The 23,194-nt window shown below is 43.4% G+C and overlaps 1 protein-coding gene across 1 annotated transcript in view; it reads left to right on the top strand.

Moving 5' to 3' along the window:
• The first annotated feature begins 541 nt into the window (after positions 1-541).
• Positions 542-23,194, top strand: part of TMEM241 (transmembrane protein 241) — a 137,963-nt gene continuing 115,310 nt past the window's right edge. The window contains exons 1-3 of the mRNA XM_053571686.1: positions 542-691; positions 6,425-6,471; positions 12,669-12,746. Of these exons, the coding sequence (XP_053427661.1) occupies positions 620-691; positions 6,425-6,471; positions 12,669-12,746 (197 nt within the window). The 5' untranslated portion in view covers positions 542-619. The remainder of the gene's footprint in view (positions 692-6,424; positions 6,472-12,668; positions 12,747-23,194) is intronic.

The raw sequence follows: 23,194 nt of genomic DNA, 5'->3' as shown, positions 1-23,194 counted from the left end.
TGTATTTTTATTTGGGATTAACAGAAGGCTACCTATGATTGTGTTACAGTGTTTACGTTCGTTAGGCAGCGTCCAGAGTTTTAGTTGTGCCCTTCACCCAGGAGGCCTGCCATGTACCCCTCCGTGGTACCCACTAGGTGAGAATTTACGGAGCCCCCTCCTAGCCCTCCTCCGCCATCCTACTTTAATTTGATTGTGTTTTTCTCTCATGTAGGCCAGTAGTTGTTCATCTCCTAGTTTCAAATAAGTATTGAGTACACAGGGTGACTGCTTTTCCATTCTTGAGATACCTAAGGAGAACAGTACTAATTTTTTTTTTTTTTACAAGGACTACAGTCAGACCTTTCTCTACCAGCGGTCGCAGCCCTGGCGGACTTCCCTTCCTGCTAACAGCAGGCGGGCCGCCATCAGCCCCACCCGCTGCAAGGCTGCTCGGTCCCTTTAAGGCAGGCGCCAGGGGCGGGGGCGGCCCCCGCGCTGATTGGCCGAGCTCGGAGCCACGTGGCGGTTTCTGGGCTGCGGCGACTGCTGGGGTCCAGCGGCCGGGCTCTAGCTGTGTCCAGGGGATCAGGTGGGCGGGCGGGAGCAGCTTGTCCCCGGGAAAGGAGCGAATTGACAGATGTGCGGTAGGAGGTCCCTGGTCGGCCTCATCTTCTGTACCTGCTATCTGGCTTCTTACCTCACGAACAAGGTGAGGGGTGCGGGTGCGGGTGCGGTAGGCGGTGCTGGCACGTGGGGAATTCGAGTCTCACCATCCTTCTGTAACAAATGCAGCTTCCTGCTTTTATCTTTTTTCTTCCTGTTTGTGATGCAGAGGAAGCCAACTCCAAGTGGGATGCCCCTGTAGAAATAGGATTTATTGGGCTGTACTGCCCTTGCTTTTCCGTCCTGTATAAAGCACCTCGTACATTTGGGAAACAGGATATTTTGACTGATCATTTCTCGAGAACTTAGTGTGGGCTGTGTGGACTACTTTTAAGGAAAAGAAAGCAATTGGCTCCTCTTTCCTCGGGGAAGAAGGAGTCCGAGATGAAAGCAAAGACAGACTGTCTTCTCTTCTGAACACGCTGGTGCCCCAGAACCCCGCATGGTTCTAAAAGCCATTGAACAGGAGCGATTAATCCAGCCTGGCCGCGGTGGCTCGTGCCTGTAATCCTAGCATCCTGGGGTGCTAAGGTGGTGGATCTGTTGAGCTCAGGAGTTGGAGACCAGCCTAAGCAAGAGCCAGACCCCCGTCTACTAAAAATAGAAAAATTAGGCAGGCGTTGTGGTGGGCGCCTGTAGACTCAGCTACTTGGGAGGCTGAGGCAGGAGGATTGCTTGAACCCAGGAGTTCAAGGTTGCTGTGAACTAAGACAGACTCTGTTTCCAAAAAAAGAACAATCCGTCTCCTAACACCACCGATTCCCAAACCTTTGTTTTTATATTTTCATCTCAAGTAGTTCCAGTATATTCGAGAATTTTTTTGTGAAATTATTTTTTGAAAATAAAACATAAATTTGATTTTAAGTTTAGAATAATGTCGTAGAACCCTTTTGATGAGGGGGCAGAGAAGCAGTCAGTGGTACCATGTTTTGGTTTTGGTTTTGTTAGGAGAGGGAAGCTAGCTTTCAGTTTGGTACCATGCAGGGAAATATGGGACCCAGTGGGCCTGGGGGTTCATCACTTGCTGGCCTGTTCTCTCTGCTGGCCCCAGTAAAACTGGTGATACAGGGCCCACCACCACCTTTCCTGCTGTGGGGTCTCTACCGCTTAACTCCCTACTCCTCACTCTCTCTTGAAAAGGACCACCAACAAACATTATTTCCTTCTGCCTTCTCTTTTAAAGTGAGTGGCTGTCTTTAGTGTTTTCAGAGGGTGCTCCTAACCTCCTCCCCTTCCAGCTCTTTTTTAGTTATGATGAGGCCTTTGAAGATCCATAAACCCTGTCTTAGGGGAGGTTAGATGGGTTGACATCCTGGCTTTGCTTACTTGGCCTTTGGGATCTTAATTCTCTAAATGTAAATTTATACAATCTAAGATAGAGAATCCCCTTAAAAGAATCAATGAAAATGATGTTTGTGGGCTGGTTGGCGTACTGCCCAACATCATGGTAGATGCTCCAGAAATAGTAGGCATTCTGGAAGAAAAGAATTATGGTGTGACCCAGTACTTAGTAGCTTTTTTTTTTACCTATGTCATCTTGAGTAGGGTGTCCTTGTATCACAGCTCACAGCAACCTCAAACTCCTGGGTTCAAGTGATTCTCCTGCCTCAGCCTCCTAAGTAGCTGAGACTATAGGCACCCACCATACCCAGCTAATTTTTCTATTTTTAGTAGAGACAGGGGTCTGGGTCTTGCTTAGCCTGGGCCCCAATTCCTGAGCTCAGGCAATCTACTGCCTCAGTGTCCCAGAGTGAGCCTCTGCACCTGCCAAGAATCATTAGCTTTTAACAGATTTGGTTTTTTTCCCCTCATGGGCCAGGTAAATCATTAAAAAGATATACGTGTGTGTGTGTGTGTGTGTGTGTGTGTGTGTATTTCTTTTTTTTGTAGCTCCTACTTAGGAATATATGAATTTGTGAAATCTTGGCTTTTTCAGTATAACTATTCTAATTTGTCTAGGTAATCCGATGCATATATTGGTAACGTTTTGCTTTAAAACAGAACAGCCGTCCTTTTATTTTTTAATTTTTTTAAGTATTATTATTATTATTTTATTATTTTTTTGCAGTTTTTAGCCGGGGCTGGGTTTGAACCCGTTATCTCCGGCATATGGGGCCGGCACCCTACTCCTTTGAGGTGCCACCCCACAGCCATCCTTTTATTTACATATAATTATTGGAAGGAGGCATATTAATATGGCTGATATGAAAACACACACAGAAGCTGTGACATTGGTTAGACAAAAAACATTTTATCTAAGCAAAACAAAACAAAAAAATCTAGCAGGCAAATAGCATTTGGATCATAGAAATTTAAGTCTCCACCGCCCCATGTACATGCATTTGTAACTTTTTTTTTTTGAGACAGGGTCTTGTTTTGTCACCCTCAGTAGAGTGCAGTGGTGTCATCATAGTTTATAGGAACCTCAAACTCTTGAGCTCAAGCCATCCTCCTGCCTCAGACTCCCAAATAGCCACAGGTGAACACCACAACACCTGGCTAAGTTTTTCGATTTTTGGTAGAGACAGGGTCTCCCTTTTGCTCAGACTGTTCTCAAACTCCTGAACTTAAGCAGTCCTCCTGTCTTGACATCTTAGAGTGCTAGGATTATAGGCCTGAAAAAAGCCTGTAGCTTTTTTTTATTTTTACCGGTACCATGCACCATTTTATAATTAGTTTAATAAAGACTTGGCTGGGCACAGTGGCTCATGTCCATAATCCTAGCAGTCTTGAGAGGCCGAAGTGGGTGGATTGCTTGAGCTCAGGAGTTCAAGACCAACTTTAATTAAAAGAAAAAAAAATTATTAAAGAGTAGATACCTTCCATGTGCATAAAGCCTCAAAGCATTAGATAAATCAAATTATCAGGTCCCCAAGAATGTAGAGTTATCTAGGGCCCTGAAAATTTAAAGTTGGTAGTTTGGAATGCTTTGGCTTGGGGCTGTTTGAAAGTGTCATAGCTAGAGAGACAGAGTAGGACAATTTAACAGCAAAAGGCAGAAAAGAAGGGGAGATGGAGTTGTTTAAAGAGGAAAAAGGATGTCAGCTCCAGAGTGGAGGGGAGGAGATGGGATGGCCGGGTGGGGGTATGAGAGGTTGTTGAAAATAACAGGGCTCTGGGGAGGAACTTTGTAACTCTTAGAAGCTCAAACGTTTTGGGACTATTGTTTCATCTTCTCAGTCAGGATGGTGGTACTTCCTTCCTGAGGCCAAGGCCACATGAGTGGACTTGGACCAGGTAGAGAATGGGAAGAAAAATGTGCTATGGATGCCCCATGAGCATATTCTCCTGCATCTAGTCTGTCTGCAAAAGTAATTTTCTTTGTAATTAGTGAAGATTTTTTCGTGTCTACAGTACAGTGTCTACAGTGTATTCTAGTTTTTCTTGTTTTTTTTTTTTCTTTCTTTTTTATAGATTTGAATAAAGGTTTATTTCCATTTCTTCCTCTGTTAGAAAGAAAATACTTTAAAAAAAATCTTGCATAGCTCCTTCTAACTCCTTCTACTGTTTAAAAGAATGGTTGATGTTTGGAGTCTGAAGTGATATGTCTGCTGTGAAAGGAAGCTATTCTAGGTGAGGAGGGAGGAGAAGGCATCACACCTTTGGGTTCTGGCTTTGGTGACCTGGGCTGGTCTAAGCTGAGTGACATGTTCCTCTGTCCTGTGAGAGGTTCCAGCAATAACTAGCCACCTGTAGCCACCTGTCCTTCTCTTCAGAGTGATTGAGACTTCATCCTGGACACAAAGTCCTTGCCTGGATAAATGGTTGGCATTCTTTTTCTATCTGTCTATATTTTTTATAGCGACAGGATCTTACAGTGTTGCCCAGGCTGGTCTAGAACTTTGGCATAAATTGGTCCTCCCTCCTAGGCCTTCCAAAGTCCCGGGATTATTAGGCATGAGCTGCAGTATCCTTAAAATATTAAAAAAATGCATTAAATTAATAAAAAATACTTAAGTGAAAACAAATGAGTAAATGGCACAAATAAACAATTCACTGCATAAGGAGACATGAGTGGATAATAACCATGAGAAATGTGCTATGTTTTTTTCAAAGGCTCCCAAATTGCTCTCTTTCCTTTAGAATCTCACTACCAGGGCCTCGCTCTTCTACCAAATAGCATCTTACTCTGAGTGACATTTCTCAGTGAAGTGAGGGATTGCTGAAAGGGGACATTAGATTCCATTGGTTGTAGTTATCTTATTGTTCAGCAAGGTGAAGGGAGATCTTCAGGATCTTTGATCTCTCCCAGTATCTAGGCCAAGCTAAGCACACAATAAACTAAATAAATATTTGTGATCATAAGAAAGCTTGTTGAGGGCGTTACAGGACATGACTCAGATGCTCACTTAATCCTTTCTCCTCCATTTTAGAATACAAATCACAGGGGAAGGATGGGGGACCATAATGAGTTGTGTGAGCAAATATACTTCAGGGAAGAATAATAAACACTGGTCAGAGCCCAGGCAGTCAGCCCTAATGGTGATATTTAGGAGCTCTAACAGGAGGAATTCTGTATGGGATACTCACTGGGGAAAAAGTGGGTAAGTAAACTTGCACAGCACCAGTCCACTCCAGTTTTTTAGATCATGTGAGGAATCAGTAGAGTCCATGCCTGAAACCATTTTAGATTTGTTTAAAAGTCTTGAAAGTGTTTAATAATAGGAAAGATGGAATCCTATGCCCAAAATGACAAAACACAATTCCTCTGTTCATAAAGTACTGTACATTTGGTTAAAAGACATAATAGATAGCTGGGCATAGTGGTGTCTACCTATCGTCCCAGCTACTTGGGAGCCCAAGGCAAGAGAATTGCTTGAGCCCAAGAATTTGAGGTTGTTGTGAGCTATGATGCCATAGCACTCTACCCAGGGTGATGGAATGAGACTCTGTTTCAAAAAAAAATCCTTAAAATGCTAAACCCAACAAAAATTATGACATCTGTACAGAATTAGTTAGGAAAAATTACTTCAATGCAAACAAAATACATAAGCCTAAACTTTGTTTTTTTTCTTTGAGACAGAGTCTCACTCTGTTGCCCAGGCTAGAGTGCGTTGGTGTCAGCCTAGCTTACAGCAACCTCAAGCTCCTGGGCTCAAGTGATCCTCCTGCGTCAGCTTCCCCCCGGGCTGGTTTTTCTATTTTTAGTAGAGATGGGGTCTTGCCCTTGCTCAGGTTGGCAAAAACCTAAACATTGAAGAAGAACAAAGGAAAGAAAGATTAAGATGCATTTCTTCTCGAAGGGAAACAAAAAAGGGATTAGATTTTTAGGCAATCTGGACAGTAGATGAAGTGGTGACATTACAGTCTTTGGCCAGGGACATGTCCTGTTTTCTCTGGAGTTGCTACAGTTACAATATGACATCAAAGGGGTAGAGCGCCGGCCCCATATGCCGGAGGTGGTGGGTTTAAACCCAGCCCCGGCCAAAAACTGCAAAAACAAAACAAAACAAAACAAAAAAAAAAACCCAAAAACAATATGATATCTTCTAGGATCTGGGAGGGTGCTTAGCGTTTGGCGCACACAGCTGCTGGGCCTCTTGGGTTGCTTATGATGCCAACTCTGCTCTCCAGCTAAGAAGGTCAGGCTTCTCTCTGGAGGCCCTGGGGAAAAGTAGGCTCATTGTCTTTGGTATGATTTGGAAAATGTTTGCTCAATTTGTGATTTGGGGGGAAATAAAGACTTTTTGAAAACTTGAATGAACTTACATAATGTACATATGGCCTATCAATTCTCTTATCATTTGAAGTGTCAAATAACTTGGTATTTGTTTTTCAGTATGTCCTGTCTGTCTTGAAATTTACCTACCCTACATTATTCCAAGGGTGAGTATCTTTTATGCTCTTTTACCCATTAGAAAATGTCCAGCTAACATCATTAAATGGTTTTTGAAGTAGGTTTCTTTTTCTTTTTTTTTTTTAGAGACAGAGTCTCACTTTATCAACCTTGGTAGAGTGCTATGACATTACAGCTCATAGCAACCTCCAACTCCTGGATTTAGGCGATTCTCTTGCCTTAGCCTCCAGAGTAGCTGGGACTACAAGTGCCTGCCACAACGCCTGGCTATTTTTTTTGTCGTTGCAGTTTGGCTGGGGCTGGGTTTGAACCCACCCCCATCGGTATATGGGGCCGGCGCCCTGTTCACTGAGCCATAGGCGCCGCCCTTTTTTGAGACAGAGTCTCATTTTATTACCCTCAGTAGAGTGCTGTTGTGTCATAGCTTGCAGCAACCTCAAACTCTTGGGCTCAAGTGATCCTCTTGCCTCAGGTTTTCATTTTTAGTAGAGACAGGGTCTCACTTTTTTGCTCAGGCTGGTCTGGAACTCCTGAGCTCAAGCGATCCACCCACCTTTGTTTCCCAGAGTGCTAGGATTATGGCGTGAGCCACCGTGCCGAGCCTGAAGTAGTTTTACTTGTTTTAACGGCTGCATAGTTTTTTTTGGTCAAATAAACATACTGTAATTTATTTAGTATCTTATTGATGGGCATTTATGTTGTGTTCCATTTTGGGTATGTACAAACAATACTGTTAGCTTTATATTAAAATTGAGTACATTGGATTCTTGCTTCTTCATTCTTTGTGAGCTTTACTAAGAAGAATGCGTTTCAACTCTTCCAGGTTAATACACAAGATCTGAAGACTCTATCTTTTTTAATAGCTGAATAGTATTCCATGGTGTATACCATAGCTTGTTAATCCATTCCTGGGTTGATGGACATTTAGGTTGTTTCCACATTTTGGCAATTGTATTTTTTTTTCTTTTGAGACAGAGTCTCACTGTGGCACTCTACCAAGGGCCGTGGAGTCACAGCTCACAGCAACCTCAAACACTTGGGCTTACGTGATTCTCTTGCCTCAGCCTCCCAAGGAACTGGGACTACAGGCACCCACCACAACACCTGACTATTTTTTTTGTTGTGGTTGTCATTGTTGTTTAGCAGGCCTGAGCTGTTTTCGAACCCACCAGCCCCGGTGTATGGGCTGGCGCCCTAATCACTGAGCTACGGGTGCTGAGCCCACATTTTGGCACTTGTAAATTGTGCTAAGATAAACAGTCTAGTGCAAATGTTCTTATGATGAAACTATTTTTTTTCTTCTGGGTAGATGCCTAGTAATGGGATTGCAGGATCAAATGGGAGGTCAAATTTAAGTTCTTTGCTGATTCTCCATACTTCTTTCCAAAAAGGTTGTTTCAGTTTGCAGTCCCACCAACAGTGTAAAAGTGTTTCCTTCTTTCCACACCCACACCAGCATCTGCAGCTTTGAGACTTTGTGATGTGGGCTCTGCTAACTGGTGAAATCTCAGTGTGGTTTTGATTTGCATTTTTCTGATGGTTAGGGACATGAGCATTTTTTCAAATGTTTGTTAGCCATTTGCTAACAGAGAGTTCTGTTCATGTCTCTTGCCTAGTGGTAGATGGGATTGTTTGCTCATTCATTTGTTTGTTTGTGTAGAGACAGAGTCTCAAGTAGCTGGGACTATAGGCCCCCCTCACAACGCCCAGCTATTTTTTGTTGCAGTTTGGCGGGTACCGGGTTTGAACCCGCCACCCTTGGTATATGGGGCTGGCGCCCTACCCACTGAGCCACAGGCCCCGCCCTGTTTGTTTTTTTGAGAGAGAGAGAGTCTCACACTGTTGCCTGGGTTGAGTACCATGGCATCATAGCTCACAGCAGCCTTTTAGGGTACTTATTTGTCAGTTTTTACTGACATGGGCCAATGCTAATTGTTTTAGTTATTGTACCATTTATATACGTAGTAGAGCAAGTCATTCCTTATTTTTCTCCTTTAACTCTTGGGCTCAAGTGATCTTTTTGTCTCAGCTTCCCAAGTAGCTGGGACTATAGGTGCCTGCCACATGCTGGGCTAGTTTTTCTGTTTTTAGTAGAGATAGAGTTTTGCTCTTGCTGAGCCCGCTCTCAAACTCCTGAGCTCAAGCAATCCACCTGCCTCAGCCTCACAAAGTGCTGGGATTGCCACCATGCCTGGCTAAATAATTTTATTTTTTGTGAATTCATGTAGTGATTGTTCCTTTTGTGATTGCTTCCTTTGTTTTTCTCTTTATTCTTTCCTCTCACAAGATCATTTAGATACTCACCTATATTTTATGAAAGCCTTATTCAGTTTTTAATCAATGCCGGTTTATTTCTGAATATGGTGCAATAGGAGGAAATTGTCCCTCTCCCAATAGTTAACTAATTTATACAATGCAAGGATTGTTACACAATCTATCCTTTTGTCTTTGGGTTATCAATATCATACGCATACGATCCCAAGTTGAGACGGTTTGACTTATAATTTTTTACCATATTCAGCAGAAACCAAACTTCAGATACTGAATTTTGATCTTTTCCTGGGCTAGCAATATGCCACGCTAATGTGTTCTGAGCACATTTAATGTAGGCGAGGCTAAGCTATGATGTTTGATGGATTAGGTGTATTAAATGCACTTTTGACTTAGGATATTTTCAACCTATGATGGGTTTATCAGGATGCAAACTGTTGTTAAGTTTAGGGCATCTGCCTAAAGTTGTTTTTCTAGGGTCTCTTTTTGAGTACTTATTTGTCAATTTTTATGGACAGGGGCCAGTGCTAAATTGTTTTAATTATTGTACCCTTTATATATATAGTAGAGCAATTCATCCCTTATTTGTCTCTCTAAAAAATATTCTTTATATTATCACCAATAAATTATTAATACAGTAGACCCTCTGTAAAGTTGACCACCCAAGGGACTGTAACAAACTGGTCGACAGATGGAGGTGGTCAACATAAGGAAGTAGGCCTACTGTACTGATATGTGCATGTGGGGCATGTCCAGTCTCTGAAAATTAGGTCAACTTAAGGAGGTGGCCAATGTAGGGAGGTGGTCAGCTATGGAGGCGCTACTGAATTTAAGATGAACTTTAGAATTACTTTGTCAAGCTCCTCTCTAATATTTCATAGCAAAAGTTTTAAAATATTGTCTATGATTGTGTGTATTTTAGTCAATAAAGCTGGGGTATTGTTTTCTGTCTTAGTGACACCAAGTGTTTTCTGGCCCTGATTGTCCTTTCAGGTCTCTCAGCTAGAGGGACTTGGGAAACTTATGTGGGAAAGAGACTGTTTGGATAGAGGAGATCTGGATGGCCTTTCTCCTTCTTGTCCACAAAGTCAGACTGGACGCACCTCTTCCAGAGCGTAATATTTGCAAAGGCAGCAATTTCGTTGTGTCAGTTTTGTGCCTGGAGTATCCCCGATCCCAGGACGATGCCTGGTGTATAGCAGGTGCACAGTTGAACAGAACAGCTCGTTTTACAAATATTTACTGGTGCTGTTCTAGACAGCTGGGGTACGTCAGTGAAGGAAACAACGATCTCTGCCCTCATGGAGCTTGTTATTTTCTTCTCTTTGTTCCTTAGATTTCCTAGTGGTGAATGATCCCCTCTATCCAGCTGCCCAACTCAGACCCTGGGGAGTTATTCTTTTTTTTTATTTTTAAGTAAATTTATTTCAGGTTAATGTGAAGGTACAAGCAACCAGGTCTAAATATTTGACTTTATTAGGTAGAGTTCATCTTGTGGTCCTGGGAGTTATTCCTGATACCTTTGTCTCCTCCATCTTCAACATTCAGTTAACCACCAGGGCCACCTTAATGTCTAGAATCTGGCCACCATCTTCATCCTTATAGACTATTCCTGGGCCACTGTCATCTCTTGGATTCCTATAAAAACTCCTAACTTGTTTCCCTGTCTCTGGTCTTGGTTTTGACCAAAATATTCTGTCTCTTGTAAGGAGAGGGTGATTTCCCAGATGTGACTGTGAAGGTGTTGCTCCCGTGGTCCCCAGTGTGAAGTCCCAGCTCCTCATTGTGATTGATGGGCCCTTTGGGATCCGCCCTCTGTCTCCAGCATCAGCTCTTGCCACCCCTCTGGAAGGCTCAGGTGCAAAGGTCCAGACCAAGTGAACTTCTCTGAGAAGCTTTGAATGAACCACTCTCTCTCTCTCACCTCTGGGCTTTGTCTCTTCTGCTCTGAACATGATTCAGAGTTCAAAGTTCAAATTCACTTTCTCTGGGAATTCTTACCTACTCACTAGACTAAATTAACTGCCTTTGCTAGGATGGTTTGTACTAGCTGGTACTCTGCCCATTAGGGCTTCATCACATTTTGTTTATAATTATTGGTTAATTATCTCTTACTTTCCGCTAGACTAGGGCTTCTCAAACTTGGAATGATATTCCAGGGTTGATATTTGGGGTGAGATATTTCTTTTTCTTTCTTTCTTTTTTTTGGGGGGGTGGGGTGGACAAAGTCTATTCTGTTGCCCTCTGTAGACTGCTGTGTGATCATAGCTCATTGCAACCTCAGTTTCTTGGGCTCCAGTGATCCTCACGCTCTTTAGCCTCCCTAGCACCTGCCACAATGCCTGGCTAGTTTTTCTATTTTTAGTAGAGATAGGGTCTCGCTCTTGCTCAAGCTGGTCCCAAACTCATGAGCTCAAGCAATCCACCTGCCTCAGCTTCCCACAGTGCTAGGATTACCGGCGTGAGCCTCTGCGCCTGGCCTGGGTTGGACTTCTTGCTGAGGGGGCTCCATCCTGGGCTTCTACTCTAGATTTCAGTGGCACAGTCTCCCCTTCCACCCCCAGTTGGGATGACCCAGACTTTCTCTCGATACTGCCAGAAGGCCCCTGTGGGAAAACTTCGCCTGGGCCTGAGAACCACTGCTCTAGGCTAAGCTGTGTGAGGGTACAGCCCACGTTTAGTCTGTCCCGCTTGGCTGAGTCAGTGGAACTTCAACAAGGAACACATGCAGATTGGGTCTTATGGGCTGATCGGGTGATCACTAACACACAAGGACATGGGAGCGACATTCTGAGGCACATCCAGACTCTTGGGAGTGTGACATGGCCTGGCATGTTGCTGAGGCTGGGAGCTGTTCATTATGCCCAGAATGTGGCTACACATGGCAGATGGACAGGAGCTGAGCCTGGAGGGGTGGATGCAAGTCCCAGAAGGCCGGGACACACACAAGTGACAAGGGGTTCTCAACTGTAGTGTTATAGAACATGGGTGTATTGGAGTCACTTCTGAGGTGAGGTGTCTCAAGACATTTCTGACTAAAAGTAAGGTTTTGGAATTTATGAATGATTCACCTAATAAAAATAAAAACAGCAATTATAGTAAGACTATGCCTTGTCACTGACTTGGCATTTTGATGTGTGTCCTGCAGTGGGAGGGGGAGGAGTTAGCCTGCCCTCTGTACATGCATGCCATAGGAAGGATGCCCCACACAAGCTTCACGGCCCAAGTGTGTTGTTGGCAAGTTGGTGCTACAGGAACCAGGAAAAATCTTCCATCTTAAAAATGAGCCAGTGAACGATTTCATTTGCATTTTAGAATAGACCCTTTGACTGCAGGGCAGAGAATAGATGGTCTGGGAGAACCTGGAGAGAGGGGGACCAGTAAGGGGACACATGCTCGGGGCCAGGTGTGAGATGAGGAAAGCCTGGATTAAGGAGGTTCGGGAGGGATGGAGGGGAGGCGTGGATTTGAGCTTTGGTGTGGGGATAAATAGAAATCAATAGGATTTTGCATGCAGGTGAGGGAGTGGAGGGCAGAGGAAGGGCTGGAGTGCCATCTAGGTTTCATTTGGCTGATTAGGAATAGAGGGATAGTAGGACTTGGGGAGGTTCCAGATCATGTTTTAAGCACACTGTAATTGGCTACAGTGGCAGGACACTGTGGCAGTGTCCAGGTGAGAAAAAGGCCTTGGGAATCCTCAGTGCCAAGGGCAAGGCAGAAGAGAAGTAGTGGCCATGGTTGTTCAGAAAACGTCTAGAATGAGAAGGGAAGAGAAGAGAATTAATGTCAGAACTTACTGGACAGCTAGACTCAAGGGGACAGTAGAGGTTGAGAAAGGTCTAAGAAATGGGATAATTGGGAAAGAGTGGGAGAAAAGAGTTTCAAAAAGGGCTGATGGTGTCAGTCAGCAGGTCTGCTGGGGCTGGATGGAGTTGACCGCTCTCGTCCTTTTCAGGTGGCAGACATTCATCGGTGGACTTTTGCTTCATGTGTCATGGAAGCTGGGCTGGGTGGAGATCAACAGCAGTTCAAGGTATGTGGAATAACAACCTCTGTGTGCTTGACTCACGTTCACACCCTGCTTACTTTTGATACTAATTAATTTATTTCTTCTCCTATTTTTTTTAAGAAACAGAGTCTTGCCTCTGTTGCCCAGTTTGGAGTCCAGTGGCACAATCATAGCTCACTGTAATCTCTAACTTCTGGGCTCAGGAGACTCTCCCACTTGGCCTCCTAAACTGCTGGACTTACAGGTGTGAGCCATAATGCCCAGCCTAATAGTATTGTATTTCTTATGGTGTTGCGCTGGGAAACACAAATGTTTTTTGTGTTATTTGGTCTCTTAGTTCCCTTGTAACCTTGAGATCCAATGATTTTATCAGAGAGAAATCTATATTGTTTTCCTGGTCAGTAATACTATATTAGTATTAAAATTAATTAAGACAAGGCACAGTGGCTCATGCATGTGATCTTAGCACTTTGGGAGGCCAAGGTGGGAGTTTAGGACCAGGCTGAACAATATGGTGAGGCCCTGTCTCTATAAAACATAAAAAAAACTAGCTGGGCTTGGTGGGGGTACCTGTGATCCTGGCTACTTAGGAAGCTGAGGCAGGAAGATTGCTCGAGCCCAGGAGTTTGAAGTTGCTGTGAGCAATGATGATGCCACTGCATTCTAATTGAGATATACATTTTATATACGTTAATATATCCTATTAATTTTGCTTTGTTTTAGACCGTAAGATCACTATGAATAAGATTATATCAGCTTTAAATTTCTTTTGTGATTTTTTTTCTTTTTCCTAGTGAGAAGGGGGTAAAGAGTAGAAAAAAGAGTTTGATCTGTAACTGACTGAACAATCAATTGAGATAACTCAATTGTAAATTTATTTTGAAATTATCTTCTATTATAGAAAAGTTAGACTAGTACAAAGAACTCCTATACCTATTACTCAGACTCCCCAATTATTATTTTACCATGCTTCTTCTACCATTTTCTCTCTCTCTTTTTTATTTATTTATGTATTTATTTATAGACAGTGTCTTGCTCTGTCACCCAGCTAGAGTACAGTGGTGTGATCATAGCTCACACAACCTTGAACTCCTGGGCTCAAGCAATCCTCCTGCCTCAGCCTCCCAAGTAGCTGGGACTCCAGGTGCCTGCCACAACACCCCAGCTAATTTTTTCTATTTTTAGTGGAAATTAGATCTTGCTCTCATTCAGCAGGCTGGTCTCGAACTCCTGACCTCAAGTGAGACCTCAGCCTCCCAGACTTCTAAGATCAGAGGTGTGAACCATCTTACATGGCCTACTATTTTCTCTTGTTGTACTCTGTGTGTGTGTGTAGTTTTTTCCTGAACTATTTGAGAATAAGTTGCAGATTTGACAGGAACATATCTCTAATCTTTACTCCTAAATTCTTTAGTGCATATTTCCTAAGAGCAAGAACATTGTATGACTACAGTAAAGTTATCAAAGTGAGGACATTAACATTAATACAATACTATTACGTCATCTACCGGCCATCTTTTGCTAATTTTCTCAATAATAATCTTTACAGCCCTCCCACCCCAAAATTCCAGTCCAGCCTCCAGTCCAGATCAGACATTACATTAGTTGTTATGATTCTGTTAAAACAGCCTTTTTAGTAAGTTTAAAAGAAATCTCAGTTTCGGTGCCTGTAGTTCAGTGGTTAGGGCACTGGCCACATACACTGGGGCTGGTGGGTTCGAACCTGGGCCTGCTAACAACAATTAAAACAATAACAAAAAAATAGCTGGGGGACGGCACCTATGGCTCAATGGAGTAGGGCGCTGGCCCCATATACCGGAGGTGGCGGGTTCAACCCAGCCTCCCCAAAAAATAGCTGGGCGTTGTGGCAGGCGCTTGTACTCCCAGCTACTTGGGAGGCTGAAGCAAGAGAATCACTTGAGCCCAGGAGTTTGCGGTTACTGTGAGCTGTGATGCCAATACACTCTACTGAGGGCAACATAGTGAGACTTTGTCTCAAAAAAGAAATCTCAACAGTCTATGACCTTTTTGAGCTAGAATTATAATATAAGTTGGTTATCCATTCCTGCCTCACCTAGGTAAATGCTCCTTATTCTTTTATTTATGTATTTGTTTTGAGATAGAGTCTCACTCTGTGCCCCTGTGTAGAGTGCCAGGGCATTATCGTAGCTCATAGCAGTCTCAAATTCTTGGGCTCAAGCTGTCTTCTTTTTTTTGAGACAGAGCCTCAAGTTGTCACCCTGGGTAGAGTGCTGTGGCATCGCAGCTCACAGCCACCTCCAACTCCTAGGCTCAAACGATTCTCCTGCCTCAGCCTCCCAAGTAGCTGGGACTACAGGCACCTGCCACAATGCCTGGCTATTTTTTGGTTGCAGCCTTCATTGTTGTTTGGCGGGCCCGGGCTTGATTCGCTGCTTGAGCTACAGGCGCTGAGCCTCAAGCTGTCTTCTTGCCTCAGCCTCCCAAGTAGCTGAGACTAGAAGTGTTCACCTCGATGTCCAGCTAGTTTTTCTATTTTTAGTAGAGACGAGGTCTTGCTCTTGCTCAGGCTGGTCTGCAACTTGAGAACTCAAGCAATCTGCCTGCCTTGGCCTCCCAGAGTGCTAGGGTTACAGGTATGAATTACTGCATCCAGCCTTCTTTATTCTTTGAGAACATCCTTTCTGGCCTGAAAAGATGCACAAAGTGAAAAGAAAATCAAGTCAAGGTTTATATGAATAAAGTAAACATTCCAACTGAAGGATGGAGCCACGTCATTCGCCTTATGAATTATTCTGCCCAACTTCTCCGTTAATCACATTAACCTCTTGATTGCTAATTCACCTCTTTGTTTGATACTCTGGAGAAGATGTGTCCAATGTAAATGTTAATAACTTGGCTTCTCCTGAAAATATAAGACTGTAGAACAAAAAACTAGTATTAAGAGGTTTTATGATACGTTGGGCCAGGAGTTTGAGGTTGCTGTGAGCTATAATGACACCACTGCACTCCAGCTAAGATGACAGAGAGAGACTTTGTCTCAAACAAACAAACAAACAAACAAAAAACCTCAAAGGGTTTTATGAAGGGGAGTCCCTGGGAACATAGACGTACATTAATTTACCTAACCCTGTTATTTCATAATCCATGTGAAAGAATATTCATATGAATATATGAACTAGAGAGAGTTCATAGTTCATGCTTCTCTGACCATTTCCTCTTGATGTACTGTGTGAGTTTTGCATTGAAATCTTTTCTTTTTGTAGACACAGGGTCTCACTATGTTTCCCAGGCTGGTCTTGGACTCCTTGCCTCCCGAATCCTGAGATTATAGACGTGATCTACTATGCCTGGCCCTAGTTTTGCATTTTTGTGGTATAGCATCCTCAGTTTGCTGAAATAAAGATGCTTTTAGGACCTTCTATTAAATTCAAGCATTATTTAATACCTTTATTGTTATGTTGAAGAGTTCTGCGAGAACTGAGGTTTCATTTAAACAAATAGGGACCCAGAATTCACCTGGGCCTGTGATGTTTCCATTTAAATAATGGAGGATCCTGGCTCCAAATGGTGAAATTCATTCCTCCAGAGAAGCAGGAGGTTGAACTAGACAGAGGGGATTAGCTATCACAGTTTGAACTGGGAGCCACCGGTGCTGATCAACATGGTCTTCCATTCTAAAATGTTTCTGACTATGATTATTTTAGAATTTCCCATGTGAATGTTTAACTTATTCATAGTAAGTAGTCTTTTAAAAATTACCTCACTCATGTTTCCTTAAAAGTAATGTCATTTTTCATGCTCAATTTTTGTTTATTATGTTTAAGAATGTATAACATAAAATTTGCCATCTTAACCATTTTTGAGTGTACAATTCAGTGGCATCAGCTATATTCACAGTGTTGTGTAACACCTATCCATGTCCGGGACTTTTTCATCATTCCAAACAGAAACTCTATTCCTATTAAATATCATCTCCCCCTCCCACACCCATAGAACCACTGTTCTACTTTCTGTGTCTACCTGTTCTATTCTAGGTGGAATTGTACAATATTTGTTCTTTGGGCGGCACCTGTGGCTCAAGGAGTAGGGTGCCGGCCCTATAAACCAGAGCTGGTGGGTTCAAACCCAGCCCTTTGTTCTTTGGTATCTGGCTTATTTAACTTAGCATAATGTTTTCAAGGTTCATCCATGTTTTTGCATGTGTCAGAATTTCATTCCCTGTGAAGGTTGAATAACATTCACATGTATATACTGTATTTTGTTTATTCATCTGTTGATGGAATTCTTTGTATTTTCATTGACTTTTTTTGAGGGGTAGGTAATGGATGACTAGCAGAACTTACTAAAGATTCTCAAGATTATTTTCCTGGGGTGGTGCCTGTGGCTCAAGGAGTAGGGCGCAGGCTCCATATACCGGAGGTGGCAGGTTCAAACCCAGCCCCCAGCCAAAAACTGCAAAAAAAAAAAAAAGATTGTTTTCCTGAAAGAAATGATCCTATAACAGTAGTAGTTTGAGACCCACTAGGCTTGTTCTCCCTTGGACTTGACAGTATGTGACTAGATTCTGCTCATCTCAAAAGATCCATGATCATATCCATTTTCAGACCCCTACCTAAACTCCTCCTCCTCCTTTTTTTTTGAGAAAAGTTCTCACTCTGTTGCCCAGCCTAGAGTGCAGTGGCATCACTATAGCTCACTGCAACCTCCAACTCCTGACCTCAAGTGATTCTCCCTCCTTGGCCTCCCAAAGTGCTGAGATTACAGGTGTGAGCCACCCCTTGTACTGTTAGGGAACGGAAGTCTAACTTTCCTGGGTAACTCTGTACTTGTGCAGAAATAGCAGAGGTTTGGCTTTACTAAAAATGGAAACTTTATATCAAAACAAAATTTTAAAGAAAAAAAAAGGAAATAGCAGGAAGAGAGTTTGGAATCCCGGAGGTTACTATGAAGTGGTGATTATAATGGTGAGGCTGGAGGACGGCTCTTAAATTGGTACCGAATAGCATATGCCACAGAGGAGTCATTTAGACTGCCCTTATGATCCGAGCACAGAGATCCAGAGTCCCTTTCAAATGAGCCTCAGAACCTGGCAGCACATTTCTTACACTGCAAAGAGGCCGTATCTGCTGTGTCCGCTGGCCACGTCACGTGTTGGTTCTACCTGGAGACGTTACGGAGTCATTCTCCTCCCACGGTGTTTACCTGGAGACCAGCCGTTGCTACTAGTGTTGGATGATGCCTTGCAACCTTCTGTCTTGGAACAGATATAATAGCACTGTTCTACAGCCACAAGCTTGTCATTTTGTTGGTAGCTGCTGCTGTTGCCAAGCCACTGCAGAACACTGAAGTGATTTTTCCAGCAGATGCTGAAGTCCTTTGCTGAAGGCTTCCCATATTTTCAAAAAGTGATCTTGAAGGAACATTTGACCTGTTTCATCTAACTGGACATCTGGTAAGCATGGTGAGACCAGGGCGTTCTTTTTTGGATTCTGGACAATTGCAGACTCAGGCGTGAGTTCATTGGAGACTTCAGACTTACAGCCACAGCTTGTAGTCCTCTAATTCCTGTGTCGCCAGACTACGTGTTTAAATAAAAGATACTTTGAAAGTGAAACTTTTAAACTACTTGCCCTTTTTTCCCCATTACAAATAAGAGAGAAAATTTTGAACACTCAAGCTTTCAAGGATGACAGATTTTAAGTTAAGTTAAAAATTTTATGCCCAATACCTCTGTGGCAAGAGATTTCTGAAATTAAAAGAAGCCCCCACCCCTTAATTTTCCATCAGGAATCTTTTCTGGAGAACTGTAACAAACATCTTTGATAAAACCTCCAAATTAGGCCAAGCGCGGGTAGCTCACGTCTGTAATTAGGCTATAAGAAACTATTGTCACAGGGCTCTTGGGTTCAAGTAATACTAGGGCTGGGCTTTGTCAAGGGAACGAGATATTCACTTAGTCAGGAGGAGGAGTAAAGAGTGAAAGAGAAAAATCCAAGGAAAGTAGGAAGAAGGGAGAAAAGAGAATAAGACCCCAAGGAACGTAGTTGTCAGCTGAAAAAATGGAATCTAGGGCTCTTCTGTAAATAGTGAGTTGATGTATGCAGAAGTCCGTTTCAGCTGGGAAGCAAATGGTGACTTTACAATTTGTGATATTACTGTAAATTCCCTGTTATCCAGAATTCAAGCAATTGGCTCATGACCCGGACCCCTGGTCCCCCAAATCAGAGTATAAATTGGGTGCACTGTGCTATCAGTAAGCTGACACTTCCTGCGTTACTCTTCAGCTCCCGTGTGTTCTCTGTAACAGTTTTCAGTATTAATGTGTGTTGTTTGAAGTTAAAAAAAAAAAAGGTAGTGAAGTTGAAGTGTACTGACTGCCATTTAACTAGAATTGTACTGTACACTGCATTTACAAGCTATTTTATAATACAATACAATTTTTTTCTTTTTTTTTTGTAGAGACAGAGTCTCACTTTATGGCCCTCGGTAGAGTGCCGTGGCCTCACACAGCTCACAGCAACCTCCAACTCCTGGGCTCAAGCGATTCTATTGCCTCAGCCTCCCGAGTAGCTGGGACTACAGGCACCCGCCACAACGCCCGGCTATTTTTTGGTTGCAGTTTTGCCGGGGCCGGGTTTGAACCTGCCACCCTCGGTATATGGGGCCGGCGCCCTACCGACTGAGCCACAGGCGCCGCCCAATACAATACAATTTTATTACAGTAGGTGAAGTTTGCCTTTGTCTTAATTTGCTTTTAATTAGTGTATTTTTCTTTTCTTTTTTTTAAGACAGTCTCATTCTGTCACCCTGGGTAGAGTACCATGGTGTCATAGCTCACAGCAACCTCAAACTCTTGGGCTCAAGAGATCCTCTTGCCTCAGCCTCCTGAGTATCTGGGACTACAGGTGCCCACCACAATGCCAAGCTAGTTTCTCTATTTTTAGTAGAGATGAGGTCTCTCTGTTGCTCAGGCTGGTCTCAAACTTCTGAGCTGAGGCAATTCACTGCTTGGGCCTCCCAGAGTGTTAGGATTATAGGAGTGAGCCACCGCTCCGCCTTAATGAGCGTATGAGTGTATTTGCCTCTCTCTCTCTCTCTCTTTTTTTTTTTTTTTTGAGTGTATTTCAATGTTACTATCAAGTCCATACTTAGTTTATGATATGGGATGGTATAGTATGGAGTATAAGGTCTATTTTTAGTATCCATAGTAATAGTAATAAGCACCAACCTCTCAAGAAACCAGAAACTTCATTTATCCAGAATCTACTAATCGCTATGCATGTAGGGTAACAGGGAGATTACTATACTATTTTAGGCAACGCCAGTGGTGGACACAGGAACCTTGGTCTTCTGTTCTCTTTTCAGATTCGGTAGCTGTCTTTCAGTTCACTAGGTGTCAGTGTAACACAGAATGTTCAAGAACTCGACTTCAGGAGCCCTTCCAGCACTCAAGAACAGATAAACTGGGGAGTGTTTTCAGGGAGCAGATGTTCACTCAATAATGCATGCTCTATTTGAAAAACAAGTGATTTAATTTAATTAGCCTGCATCTCAATAACAACAGTTTTATAGTTTGTGCCAACAGACTTTTGTTAGCTTCCTGTAAAATGCTTTGTTCCTCGGGGTTCCTAGGGATGGTAGAGTGTGCATGCAAACAAAAAACAAGCCCATGATTCATACGAAATGTGGTGTTTGTGTTTATAAATCTGTTAAGAAAATTTTGTCACCACAATTTTCAAACCAGACCTCTCAACAAATAGTCCTTCAAACATGGGAGAGTGTGCAGTCTGTCTAGCTAGGAGTTGCTGTGAGACCCCACTCCCTGCACACACACTCACGGCTCAGCAGGCCCTCAGAGGCCCCAGCACACTGCAGTCACTTGAGATCCTGGAGCCAGGACTACCTCAGTATTTAATTTTGTCTTGCCTACTTTGCAGGCCAGCAGGACAATGAAAGAATAGGCCAGTACAGGAGGCCCCTGAGAATTAAAGGGGGGGAAAGTATGCATTCATCGTATATGCCCAGTTTGTTCCCAGAGTTCAGGCCTCTGGCTATGCTAGAATTAGACAATGTTAGATTTGGAAAGGAAGGCAGGTCGGTATAACCTCTCTGGATTTTGTACCCAGTTATAAACTTCATCTTTGAAGAGCAGTTCCACTGTAAGGAATTTATCCTGTGTATCATGAAAATACTGTGGATATGAGAAGGGAATACAGTCATTTCTTAGTATCTGTGGGGGATTGGTTCTAGGATTCCCTCAGACACCAAAATCCTTATGCTCATGTCCCTGATATAAAATGGCCTAGTATTTGCAGTGTCCTTCCTGGAAGCGTTAACGTGTGTGCACATGGACACCATTTAGAAGGAGACGTAGCAAGCTGTTAACAGTGGTTATCTGTGGGCAGTGGCTTTGTAATTGTCATGTTTTTCTTGATCATCTGTATTTTCAAATTTTTCTAGTATGGATGGTATTGCTTTTTAATAAGAAAAAGAGAGATACGTTACTATGTAAAGTAAAATAACTTCCTTCATTCCAAGAGTCTAAGTGGATGTCTATTGAAGAAATATGTGTTTTTCAATCCAGTTTATTGTTTTCACAGTTCTAGGTTATAACATGATTGTTAATTAATGTTTATTAAATATGAACTTTGTTAGAATTCCCTATTAGGGCCATTTCAAAGAGACAGATGTAGGATGTTGGCTTTTTCTGCTCTTATCCCTTTAAACATCCCTTTAAAACCAAGTAGGTGTTGGTACCAGTAGTTCTGCTCAGAGCAAAGTCTCTGAAGGGCTTGAGGAAAGCAGAGGAAGAAATGTTAGTTACGGTCATGATTGGATTTTGTTGCTATTGTTTTCCCTTTATACCAATGTAGAGAAAGAAGGGAATTTTTTTTTTCTGAGTGTCTTTTATTTTTATTTACCATTCCATCATAAACATTTTCCCCACGTGACATAGCTTTGTAAATATTATGTTACGTGGTTGTAGGTTTTTTTTTTTTTTTTTTTTTTTTTTGAGGCAGAGTTTTACTCTGTCACCCAGGCTAGCATGCCATGGAGTCAGCCTAGTTCACAGCAACCTCAAACTCCTGGGCTCAAGCCATCCTCTGCCTCAGCCTCCTGAGTAGCTGAGACTACAGGCACCCCCCACAACCCCAAATTCATTTTTCTATTTTTAATAGAATGGGGTCTTGTTCTTGCCCAGGCTGGTCTTGAACTCCTGAGCGCAAGCGATCCTCCCATCTTGGCCTCCCAGAGAGCTAGGATTACAGGTGTGAGCCACCTTGCCCAGCTGGGAAGAATTTTTTTAAGTTATAGAAGTAATACCTTAAAATTTATTCAGCAAATATTTGACTGTTTACCATATGCCAGGTGTTGTTTTATGCGCTGGGGATGCACAGTGACAAAATAGAAAAACTTACCCTCATAGAGCTGAAGTCCTAGTTGAGGTGGACAATAAACACAAGGAAATGTCAGCGCATCATATGTCTGACAGCAGCAGGAGCGTGGAGGAATACAGCCAAGTAAGGAGGTGGGGGACCCGTGCGTGCACACGTGGGGTGGGGTTGCTGTTTTGTATGGGGTGGGTAAGAAGGACCCGCGGATCAGATGACTTTCCAGCAGAGCCATACTGGTGTCTGAGGAGAGAGGGCCCTTGGCAGAGGAAACAACAGCCAGGCCTGAGGTGCGAGGTCTCCTTGCTGACCAGCCACGAGGATGGAAGGAAGTTCTATTTCCACTTATAAATGAAAACATTGTCATAGATAACTTTACATACATCCAAGGTTGGTTTTCCAAGGATAAAGCTGTGGAATTGAATTTTCTGGGTCAAAGAGTATGCATATCGGCTTGGCAACTGTAGCTCAGCTGCTAGGGCACCAACCACATACCCTGGAGCTGGCGGGTTCAAACCCAGCCCGGGCCTGCCAAACAACAATGACAATTACAACCACCACCACAACAAAAAGTAACCAGGCGTTGTGGCGGGCGCCTGTAGTCCCAGCTACTTGGGAGGCTGAGGCGAGAGAATCGCTAAGCCTAAGAGTTTGAGGTTGCTGTGAGCTGTGACGCCAGGGCATTCTACCCAGGGTGACATAGTGAGACTCTGTCTCAAAAAAAAAAAGTATGCTGGCGGTGCCTGTGGCTCAGTGAGGAGGGCGCCAGCCCCATATGCCGAGGGTGGCGGGTTCAAACCCAGCCCCAGCCAAACTGCAACAAAAAAATAGCCGGGCGTTGTGGCGGGCGCTTGTAGTCCCAGCTACTAGGGAGGCTGAGGCAAGAGAATCGCGTAAGCCCAAGAGTTAGAGGTTGCTGTGAGCCGTGTGATGCCACGGCACTCTACCCAAGGGCGGTACAGTGAGACGGGCGTTGTGGCGGGCACCTGTAGTCCCAGCTGCTCGGGAGGCTGAGGCAAGAGAATCGCGTAAGCCCAAGAGTTAGAGGTTGCTGTGAGCTGTGTGAGGCCACGGCACTCTACCCGAGGGCGGTACAGT

Source organism: Nycticebus coucang, chromosome 19 (genome assembly GCF_027406575.1).
Source record: "Nycticebus coucang isolate mNycCou1 chromosome 19, mNycCou1.pri, whole genome shotgun sequence".
NCBI classification, from domain to species: Eukaryota; Metazoa; Chordata; class Mammalia; order Primates; family Lorisidae; genus Nycticebus; species Nycticebus coucang.
This window is presented reverse-complemented; position numbering and strand designations above follow the sequence as displayed.